Source organism: Mesoplodon bidens, assembly GCF_964165515.1.
Source record: "Mesoplodon bidens genome assembly, chromosome: X".
NCBI lineage: Eukaryota > Metazoa > Chordata > Mammalia > Artiodactyla > Ziphiidae > Mesoplodon > Mesoplodon bidens.
The window spans coordinates 76,828,182-76,839,941 of NC_138163.1; the positions used below are offsets into that span (position 1 = coordinate 76,828,182).

Below are 11,760 nucleotides of genomic sequence, written 5' to 3' on the forward strand. Positions count from 1 at the left end.
CACTTTCTATCATACAGTCGTATTTGCTCTTTGATGTGTGTATGCTCATATGTGTGGTTTCTCTGTTGGGTACTTAGATTTGGACGAACTTTTATAGAGTTTTTGGTTTTGATTTTTAAGTGAGCCACTACCTAAGCTATTTGTTTTACCAATCAGTTGGGGAAATAGTGGATGTGACTGAGGAGCACCAGGAGGAACGATCCTAAACCCAAAACCTTCTCCCACCAGTACTTCATGGTGCCTGAGTACTCAATGAGACTTTTATTCCTTTGGTTCTTGTTTCCAGACAGCATTTGCTTTGAAAATGCAAATAACCCTATACTCCCACCTCAGTAAATATCAGTAAAGAGGCCAGGGATTTCAAAGCAAGATATCTCAGAGGCTGCTCTGGAGGAGAGAGAGCTCCAAGAATGCCTTCCCCACTTCAACTAGAGCCACTCTTATTTTGTGGACTGAATTTATCCTAAAACTTTCTTTATAGACCATTCGGACGCAAAAAGAATTCTTCTTGAAAACCATTCTTTTGGGGCACTAGATTTCAAACTTTATTGTGCATAGGAATCCTCTGGAAGGCTTGTTAACATGCAGATTGTTGGTCCCCACACCCAGTGGTTCTGAATTGGCAGGTCTGGGGTACGACCTGATCTCTTATGTTTCTAACAAGTGCTCAGATGCTGCTGCTGGTGAAGAGACCATATACTCTAAGAACTGTTGCTCTCTAGGAGAAACACTGGCAGAGGAAGGGGCTGAGGGTTTGGAGAGGGAGTGGGAGAACACCTCCAGAAGGGAAGTTGACTGGTTCAAAAAAATTCATTCTCTCTATTGATTGTTGTTTTTTTTTTGAATCCCATCATCTTCATATGTTAAGTAAGAAGCCACCGATTAGGGTTTCTGACCTTCAGGCTTTGGGCCCTAACCAAATCCCAAAGGAGGGTTTCTCTATGCTTAGTCCTAAGCACAAATGGGTGCTTCCATAAGGGCTGTTGGTCCAGGCCTTCCTGAAGCTTTGATTCACCACTAAATTTAAAGTCATAGAACCAGAAGGAACTTCAGATAGGGCCCCTAGATAATGCTAATATTGTAGATAGTGGGTCACCTAGCCTAGGCAGTGTGATGCCAACATCAAGAGATTCTAATGAGTAGCGAAAGAAGCTAACCAACCTTCTAATCCTAAGTGTACAAATGAATAGAATTAGACAGTGGTTACAATATAAAGACAATTTTATTGCCAATAAAAGCCTTTACTAACTCATTTATCCTGTTTCAGTAGGACCTTATTCTTTCTGATGAAAATCCAGTCATAGCATCTCTCATTAAAAATAAAATTATTTTGAAATAAATAAATATATAAAATAAATAGCATATACATTTCATAAATAGTTTGTCCTTATGCACAGTATCCATGCTTACATTTTAATATCATTTTCTTACAGCCTACCCCATCTCCCACTTCCAATGGCAGGGAAACTGCATGTCAGGACAGATGAGAAATCTGCAGAGCCAGTGCAGGGATGGCTTGCAGCAGGGCTGTAGCCCCAAGGATTTTCTTAATGAGACTTCTCCAAAGCTCTGTAGGTAGCATCTATGGCAGATTCCTTGGTCTTTCATTTACCCACTGTCAAGGTATTTGGGTAGATTGTGAGGCAAGACACCTCTGGCCCTTGGCGGGGGCCCCCATTCTTTCTTGTGCCACCTCAGGGGAAAGAACATGAGTAAAGAAAAAAGTATATACAAGATTCCCTCTAGACCTCCCCCTCCCCCCACATCCCTCCCCAAAATAACCCAACCTTGATATACACTTTGAACAACAAGGGAACAGCTGGGTCGAGTTGAACAGTAAGTGCTTCTCTGTTATCTAAATTGATAGGAAAGAAGATTGAAAAGCTATGAGTATAGTGCTTCCAGAGACAACTGTGGCCCCAGAGTATACAGGTCACAGAGGTCACACTAGGGGTCCGTTACCTATAGCGGAAAAGGTCTCTGGACATGGAGGGCAACTTAGAAGGATCTACTGGCCTGGGTAAAAAGTGAGTGAATTTCTGGTGTCGTTTAGTCCTGTATCCCTCCCGGGGTGAGCCGTCTTTATTCAGGGCCACATAATACTGTCTCTCCGAGTCCGAGTGTTTGTACAAGGTGGAGGCATAGGTGTTGTACCAGTTTTCTTCAAACTGTTCCCGGAAAACACATTCACGTGTGAGTTTCTTCTGTGAGGGTGAGAAAATAAAGCAGAGCCCATTATATGACTATTTCTCCCATCCCAGCTTGCTGGTAGAGAAACTAAAATAGTAATAGCACATTGATATTAGAATATTTCAGTCCTATCTCCCAGGATTCCCGAGGCCTCTTCTTTCCAAACAGCACAAAACAGCCCTGTTGGTATCACTTTCACCCTCTTTTGTGAGCCATGCAAAAATGTATCCGGTGATATTTTTTCTGAAGGCAGGAGACTGAAAGAGATGGGCTCACCTGGCACTTTGAGCCTGAGAATTTCTGCTATGGCCTCCCCATGCCCCGCTGGCAACCCTGAGTTTTCTCCCTACTTAGGGCTAATGATGTTCAAATCCACTGAGATTGCAGTCAACCATGTCAACTGACAGGCAAAGGCCTCGGATCTATATAAAGCTCCATGGGAGGTGAGCTGTGATCTCTCCTAATGAAGGGTCTCAGGCCTGTCAGTTGGAAAGCTCAGAAAAGATCTCCTTGAAAAGTTCCTCCAATCTGGCTACTTCAAGCTGGCAGCTCCTGGGTCTCTTGCCTCTGTCCCTTCTCACACTTGATCCAACCACCATACTACTCACTGGGGTTTTGCCGATACTGAGTGCTGGGGACAGGCCTATCTCTTAGGTGTCAGGGAAGAATGTGCTCTGATTTCATGGGGTGCAGGCAGCCAGAAAGTATGCTCTGTGACTCAAAAGCCAAAGCCAGGAGTTGGGATCCTCTGAAAGGGTTAAGATCAGCAAAGTCACCATTCCCCAGCTCTGGGCTGGCTTCCAAAATAGTGAACATGCACTGCAGCCAACCCAGTCCTAGCTGGGGACTTTAGGGCTGTCACCAGACCCTGGAACCCTCACTCTTCATTTGTTTGTTTATTTTGTTTGGCCTTTGGGATTCAGCTGAAGCAATCTGGACATCAAGGACTGTGTCGTTAATCTCAGAATCCTCAATCTGAAGGCCAGCTCTACCACTGACTATTTTTGTGCCAGCCAATTGGCTACTCCTCTGGGTACCCATCACAAATAAGATGTGCTCCTTGGGAGAGTTAATGCCCCAAACCCTTACCATCTACTGACAAACCAGTACAGCTTCCTATTATTATCAGATGAGCTGGCCCTCTAATGGAGAAGGTGAAAGCAAATGTACTACAGAAAAGCTTCTGTTCTGATGGAGGCTGAATGAGTGAAAGTGTTATGTAGCAAGTTCCTGGGCAGTCAAGAACTGACTAGAAGACACTAATCCTTTAAAGTTGACAAAAGTGCTTTCAAGTGCTAGATGAATGTTTTGCCTTACATTGTCCAAACACTTATGGTAACAGCTTCTGAGGACAAAAAAACCTTAAACTTACCGACCCATAGAGTTCTCCTCGCTCGTTCATCCCTAAATACAGGCCAGAGTCCACTCCCCGGATGCTGATCAGCCCCACAGCCAGGCTGATAAACTCCAGAATTCCTAGAGCAAAAAAGTGAATGCCATTTCCATCACTGATATCAAGCTAAGAGGAAACTGTTCAGGTGACATGAGCTACTAGTCCTTTATGCCCAACTGGAGGCCAGCTCTGTGTGCCTTTGGTGAATTACCTGATGAAACCATCTTTTGCAGCAAGAATGGAACCTCAGAGAAGGCACTGAGTCTCTCTGGGCCTCGGCTTGTCCATATGTAAAACGGGGGACACAATCTCTGTCTCTATTCAACACTCTTAGGCATATTATAAGGAAAAGACCATGAGAAGGCTTTGGCTACAGAACCTCCTTAATTACAAGGTACTATTGCTGTTAAATACCACCGTTTCAAGAACTGGGAGGGCAGCTTTCAAAATGAAAGAATGTGGCCAGGTTTCTGTATCTTCCCAAAGTCACTTCCCTCCTCCCCAGAGCACGCAGCATTACCTTGCTGTCCTCTAGGCTGAACTTGTTTTGCAGCCTCTTAGCTCCCATGTCCTTAAAGCCACATGAGGCTGTCAACTGCCTGTAACTGACTCTAACAAAGGCCACACAGGCCACTCACCAAGTTTGTTCCTCCAGCCTATGGCAGGAAGCAATACTTGGACTGGTGAGAGCTTTCTCCTCAAAAGTACTCTTGGCCAGTGCAGCCTCAGGCTGACAAGCCTGTCATTCTCCCCTTCCCTCTTGAGGATTTTAAATTTATCTATGGCAAAGAGTTGGCAGGTAGTATTAGACTTGATACTGATGTGAGATGTTGCAGCTTTAAGGGAAAAGGGAAGATATTCAGTAATGTCCCTCTAGCTGACAAAGTTAGAGGTGAGGATTTGAAAAAGTTTTCATTTACCCAGGAGCAGTAGGGGGGAAAAAGAAATTGACTACTAAGAGGGGAAAAAAGAACCAGAACTGAAATCCTGGTGATACTGAAGACTTCACAGTTTTGTTCTAAGATAGCACATCTATTATTTGGATACAGATGTAATGGTCTACCAGATTTCTCTTTGATGTTCTCTAACCATGTTTTTCAACATACAGACCAAAACGTGATACTATTGACTCACACAGGCATCCAAAGGTATGAAATGAGCTCATATCTGGCTGTCTTTCTCATCCAAAAATGTAATTCTTAAGGGTAATAATATTCTATGTAATCTACACAGGGAGTGGGACTGATTCCTTAAAGATCACTTTAAAAAATTAAGTGGGCAATTGTGAAATCAGGTTCAGAACTCCAGTGGGAAGTCTCCTGAAGAGCCCCAGTGACTTGGGCTGGTGGGTGGGCATTCAGGTATGGAAGCTTTTAGGGCACACTCGGACCTATTTGGAGAATGTAAGGCTCTCCTGCTGCCATTGTATAGAACACTCAGAACGTGGCCTTTGGCCTCTAGCATTGACATCCTCCAAGTTTTAGTCTCAGTCTGGTTGTTACTAACTCCTGTAGTACAAAAAACGAGTTTTGGGAAAGGATACTGACACAAGATGGTAGGAGGGGAAGGGAAAATACCTGGTGCCAAGTAGGGCTTAAGCAGATACTGATTTAGTGGACCAAAACCTTTAGTTACACTGCACAGGGTTCTGATTTTGGTTCTGCCCTGTTTAACATTTTAATAAATGACTTATAAGAGGACATAGGGGGACTGTTTACCCTAGTTCCAGAAGACATACAGCTGAGAAGGCGACAATAAAAATCCAAAGAGATTTCAAGAGAATGGAAAAATGGGCTGACTCCAACAAAATAAGCTTTAATTAGAATAAATGTAAAGTCCTGCACTTTGGTCCCCAAACCAGTTACCCAAGATGTTTTGTGTTTGGGGTTTTGTTGGGGGAGGGTGAGCCTCAGGTACAGTATGAGTTAATCATACTCCTTATTTCATGGCCTATTATCATAATTGGTCTGCGTAAAGGCTTTTTTATTTATCTATCTCTTTTTATTTCCATACGCTTCTCCCCCTCTCCCTCACCCCACCCTTCAGGCAACCACGTATATTTTCTTGAAAACATGGACTGTTCTTTTGCGTTTTCGTGCATTTTTACTAAATGCAAGTCTGCTCAGCTTTGGAATGGGGAGACATGGCTTAGCAAAACATGCACAACAATGGCGTACAGAATTTGATTGAACAAGATAACCTCAGTATGGCTGATTCACGGGATTATTAAAAAGCTAATGTGAAACTAGTCGTGTAAAAATTAAAAATTGCTAAAAGCTAATGTAAAAAAAATAGAAAAAAGAAAAAAAACTAATGTGATCTAAGGCTGTATTGATCAAGATCTAGTATCTGTCTCAGATCACAATGAGAGTGCCATTTTTAGTTCTACTGTGTTTAAAGAGGGCTATGGAAACACAGGAGGGTGTTCAAAGGAGAGCGGCCAGTATGGCCAGGAAACCAGAAGTCAGGTCATGATTCAGTTCTGGGTGCTAAACTTTGAGGGATACCAACCCGCTGAAGCCTTCGGTTCTTTGCTTAGGCAGCTTACTTCTGACCTTCTGGGTGCTAAACTTTGAGGGATACCAACCCGCTGAAGCCTTCGGTTCTTTGCTTAGGCAGCTTACTTCTGAGCTGCTGGGTTTTAGTTCCCTCATTCTCTATCTCATGTCTCTGACCACCCTGAGCTCATTAAGTAGCAGAGGGCAGCTTGTGATCTCACCATCCAAAAGCTGGTATAAGAACAAATCATGAAACCCAAGAGGTGTGGCCATTTGAGTCACCACCATTTTTCTCCAGCTCTCTGTTAACCCTGATGCCAAAGGACAGATCATAGAGGAAGTCACTTGGGTTGTGTCCAGGAATGGGGTCTCCAACAGCTGGAATCATCCCTGCCCAGCTGTCTTTGGGCATCATTTCCCTTTGCCAACTTTCCTATTAGCTGGATTCAAACTGTGGGAACCCAGTGGCACATGATGATGGAACAGATATTCCTAAACCTTCTCCTGAATTCCAGCCAGCATGAAGGGAGAGAGAAAACAAGCCATTTTCACATTTTCCCAACTAGAGCTGGAGAGGGGTGTTAACAGCAAAACGTTGAAACAAAGTATTAAGTAGACAAAGTTTGTCCTCAGTACTTTCACCCCCTTCAAAGCCCAGGACCTCCCTCTCCCCTGCCTCATTTGACCTGTCCACCTCAGGTTCTGGCCTGTGTTCGACAGTTTCCAGACCCTTCTCTTCTTACACCTTTTGCCCCATGGCTTCAGAAAACAGATCTGTTCTGGGTCCCACCGCTTCAGAACCTAGCTAGATGACTGGCCTAGTATGTCATTTAATCTGGCTCCATAACTTGCCCGAATACCCTCAGCCATCCTTTCAGCCCTTCAGGGCCAAGACAGTGCTGTTTTGGCACCTTGCCAAATAAGAACCATATCGCTCACAAACCAAAGCAGCTGCACGAGCCTGTTCCATCCCACCTGGCGGGAGGCCTCTCCTCCAGTCTGGCTCCCAAGCTCCGCTCTGCCAGCCCACAGGTGCCCCTCAGGAATGTCAGGATCCCTGTGAACCTCATGTAAATGCCACCAGCCAGCCAGGCGGAGATTGAAATACTCCTGGCTACTGATTGCAGAATGGGGGGGGGTGGGGTGGTGGTGGGGTGGGGAAGGGGGGGAGGGGGAGCCTAGGCTGTGCCAACAGGTTATTATTTGGAGTCGAGGCTGCTCTTGGGCTCAGCCTGACTCATTCTGAACACATGGATTCCAGGGTAATCCTTGGGGGCCCTGCTCTCCAATTACAACAAATAGCTATTTACTTTACATGGCCTTTGGAGAGTACCTCCTCCCCCCAAGCAGAAATCTATAATATTTTATATCTTAAGTCTGGCCTACTTTACCCTGCTGGAATGTTGACTGCTAAAGCACTTATGGAATGTTAAAGTTTCGATTTATTGAATACCCTGGCTGATTAACTGAAATGTGAAGGGAGGAGAGAGTTAGCAAACTCAAACGCCACCTCTTTCTTTGCCAAAAGCTAAACTGAGAAAGAGTAAATGTGTGCTTGCAAGTTGGCAGGGGACGTTACAAAGACACAACTTTGACCAGTTATCATTTCCTTTACAGGAAATACACGGAACTGCCAGGAAGCCAGGGAAGGAGGAAAGGGAAAGGGTGATGCAGAGGTGGTCTCAGTCAGTATGTGTGTGTGTGCGCGCGGACGCTTAAGGCAAAACCCAAAATGAAACAGTTAAGCAGCAGTGAAAACACCCCTTCCTCCCGCCAGTTTTATTTCCTTTGGTTTCTCCTTAAACTTAACACCCTTAGCAGACCTGAGAGATGAAAAGAAATCAAGATGTGTCCTTAGGGAGGTAATTAAAGACCACTTATCCCAAGAGCCTATTACTGCTTTATGTTGACCTTGTAGGTTACTGGGCTCAGTTTAGGCACAGAATCAGATGAACACTTGTAGCTGCTGGGAGTCAAGCTCACAGTTTCTCCACCTCTGCCGCCCCCACCTCACATTTCTCCATCATTTCAGAATTTTTATTCTACATCTCAGGAATGAGCTACCCCAATATCTTTAGGCCATTTCTGGGAGTTTTGGGGGGCTCTGAGGCCAGGGTGGGAGTCCCATTCCTTCTGAAAAGGAACAAATGGGGACTGCAAAGTCACTAGTGATGGAAGGGAAAGGAGTTAAGTTAACCCTCCCTCTCCCCTCACCCCACCCCACCTTGTCACCCTTTTGAGGACCTGCTGCAAGTTTATACAGACACCTGCACCCCTCCATTACCCCCACCCCACACACAACCTACTGTACTTCAGCTCTCCAAGTGCATTTTTCCAAGATGACATAGACCTCATTAGGGTTCCTGCTTGCTCCCAGCAAGGAAGACCAGCCCTGGCCCTAAGTTGTTTGCTAGACTTAGCCTTGCCCAGGAACAGGCCTCTGCCCCCCTCCCCATCCAGCCCAGACTTTTTTTTTTTTTTTTTTGCGATACACGGGCCTCTCACTGTTGTGGCCTCTCCCGTTGTGGAGCACAGGCTCCAGACACGCGGGCTCCGCGGCCATGGCTCACGGGCCCAGCCACTCCGCGGCATGTGGGATCTTCCCGGACCGGGGCACGAACCCGTGTCCCTTGCATCGGCAGGCGGACTCTCAACCACTGCACCACCAGGGAAGCCCCCACCCCAGACTTTTTATGGTGCACTGGGGTGCAGCTCTAGCAAGGCACGGGGAATAGGAGGATAGGGAGGTTTGGGGGAAGTGAGGGAGGATGGGAAAAAGAAGGGAAGAGTATCATGCCTGACGGTAGGCAAAGCCTCTCACTGGCTTAGATGGTGTCTTTGGCCCATAGGGTCCTTGGGAGGAAGTAGAGGGCATTGGGAGATGCGGGGACCCAAGGAAGGGTAGCTGTCACAGCATCAGAATAACAGTTTAGTAGAGGATAGGAAATTGAAACTGAAAATGGCCAAATTATTGAGGAGTGAACACATTTGCTTAGAAACCCAATGATCTCTGTCCCAGGTCAAGGTTTATATTAATTGTGTTCTGTATGTGAGACAGGCAGCTGTGCCCTTTGAACAATCTGCAGAGTGGCAGGCAGAGAAAATCCTGGATGGAGGCTGGGTGTCTTCTGCCCTGGGCCTAGGAGACACCTGTTTTGGGGGGTGGGAGTGGGCCCAGAACGGTTTCCTCACTGAGGCAAGGAGTCCAGAGGTAGCTCTGGCAAAAGCTGCCCCAGGGCTTGTGCCCTTACACAGTGGCCACCGGGAGGCTTTCCTAGTTTCTCTAATACCCAGCTCCCGCCATGCTGTCTGGGTTGGCCCTCAACACGGGCAGAGCAACACAGAGGCAGGCAGGTGTCACGGCTGCCGCGTCCCCGCAGGCCAAAATCGACTTGGACGCGGGCCGTCCACACGCCGTATCCACGGCCCTCGAAGGCTCCAGCTTCAGGTAATCTGCCGCGACAACCCAGCTGCCCTGGAGGCTCAGCCTCACGCTGTAGCCATGGTCCCCGACCTCCTCGGCGGATGCTCCTACCCCTCTCCCAGCTCCACCTGCTTTCCTCGGAAGCGCAGCGTCCAGGTCCCAGAACAATCCCCTAGCTCCCGGGGGAGGGAGGGTGGAGTGGGGAAAGGAGAAGCCGCACCTCAAGGCGCCCCCGCTTCCACCCGAGAATGTCTGAGGGTGTCAGGCGCCCCGACGCCGCTGCGCGGCTCAAGTCCGCACCGTCGCGTCCCGCCTGACCCGCGTCCCCGGCGGCCTCCCGCCTCAGAAGGGCTCAGACGGCTCCGAGCCGAGGGGCGGTGGGGGGGGGAGGTGGCGGTCCGCGGGCCCCAAGCCGGAGCCTCGAGCCGTCGGCTCCCCAGCGCAGCGTCTGCTCGCCTCCCGTCCCCCCCGGCCGCGTCCTCACCGAAGCGACTGTGGTCGTGGCGGGTGCCGTGCACCGTGCCGTTGGGGAAGATCTCCAGGTGGAAGCCGGTGCGGCAGTAGAGCTGGCGGCGTCGCAGGATCCCCTTCAAGTGGGCGAAGTCGGTGGGCGAGCCGCGCTGCAGCTTCCCTTCGATCTGGCCCAGGCGCTCGTTCAGGAAACCTGGGGAGTCAGCTAAAGGCACGTTCCCCAGAGACGAGGAGAAGCCGTGCAGATCCCAGTCCAAGGAAGCGAAGACCCCCCCCACCTCAGCCATGGCGGGGCGCGCGGGGCCGAGTCCGGGCCGCGGGGCGCGAACTGCCTCTCCCCGCCGCGGGCGCGGGCGACACGGCGGCGCTCGCTTGCTAGCTCGCTCCGCGCTCTGCCGAGCTGCAGTCGACGTCTGTTCTTGTCCAAGGAACTTCTCAGCGGCGGGGAGCGTGGGGCAGCGCGCTCCTGACCTTGCGCTCAGTCAAAGTGCCGCTTCGCCTCCGCATCCATCTCCCCAGGCCTCTCATAGCTGGCTTCGTCGAACTATCAGATGCAAACGGCACTTTATATACATACCCACTCCCCTTACATTGACATATTGGATATTTAAATACAAGCCACACCTCAATGGCATCCCCTCGGAGATTGGCGTGTGGGTTCTTTTTTTTTTTTCCTCCTCGTATCCTTTTGGCTCTTTTTGGGAGAGGGGGGTGGAGTGGGAGAGAGCGAGCGAGTTTCACTCCCTCTTTTATTATGAAAAAATGGCAGGAAAAAGCTACACATTGCAGTGAGGCATAACTGCTTTTGGCAGGTTTTTCTGAAACTGCTGATGAAATAACGGAGCCCAGTGCGTGGAGGCTGCTGGCGTCCACTGCCACTCAGGCCTGTTGCATGGAGGTCTGCCTGTTGCGCTGGGGCAGCACCCACCTCCCACGCGGCCTCCGGCTGCTCGCCTTTGGAAAGTGGCGTGAGACCTGGGCTGGGGGGTTCACGAGTTCGTGAGCCTCTCTTGTTTCCCGGCCGGTCGGAGGCTGCAGAAGGGGCGCCTGGCCTGGGTCAGTGGCTCCCTGGTTTCTTTGTTCTGTTGCCCCCTCGTCCCACTCCCCACCTGTAGGTCGGCAGGGGGCTGAGGAAGTGAAGAATCCGGAAACGCATGCAGTTGCAAAATGAGGGATTGAGGGTGTTGGTGGTTCCTGTAGGCACCCAGGCTGGGGGCCTTAAGGGGCCTGGGAGGAGCGGGAAGCCCCACGGAGGAAAGAAGGCATTTCTTTTTAAAGGGACGTTACAGCTTAGGAAAAGGAGGGGGGAGTAAGAAATAGAAAGCGATCTTTTTGAAAAATGATCTCCTCTGGCTTTCTGGGCGCGCTTTTACAAGGCTCTCGAGAGCAAGCTTGATGAGAGACCATTGGAAGTCTGGTGGGGGTTTTCCCCCACCTCTTTTCTTGTTGGAAACAGGTGTTTCCTCGCTCTGTCCTGTGCCCTCCTCGGAGATATTCTATCAGGAAGAGCGGCAGTTGGGGCGGGAACTGGAGGCAGCCAGGGCAACGGGCAGCGTTGAGAAGACCTGGGGAGCAGGTGCCCGGCCTGCCCCGCGCCCCGCGCCCCTACCCGGCACCAGAACCCTGGGGACCCTCTCAGGGCCTCGCGCTCAGCGTCCTGCTCGCCTGCCTATTAAACTGCGTTGTCTGCAGTTTGCACCCGCATGGGGGCTCTGGCTACCTTCCCTGGCTCCGGCTCCATCAGGAGAAACTGAAAGAGCGAGCACCCCATCCCCGCCACTCCT

The 11,760-nt window shown here is 49.3% G+C and overlaps 1 protein-coding gene across 1 annotated transcript; it reads right to left on the reverse strand.

The window, feature by feature from the left end:
- Window positions 1-1,958: 1,958 nt before the first annotated feature.
- On the reverse strand, window positions 1,959-10,370 carry FGF16 (fibroblast growth factor 16; the record flags this gene model as incomplete). The annotated part of the gene is made up of 3 exons (XM_081223196.1): window positions 9,990-10,370; window positions 3,563-3,666; window positions 1,959-2,204 (listed from the first exon to the last, which is right to left on the reverse strand). The coding sequence occupies exons 1-3, from the start codon at window positions 10,261-10,263 to the stop codon at window positions 1,959-1,961; spliced, it is 624 nt and encodes a 207-aa protein (XP_081079322.1). The 5' UTR covers window positions 10,264-10,370.
- Between the last annotated feature and the right edge of the window lie 1,390 nt (window positions 10,371-11,760).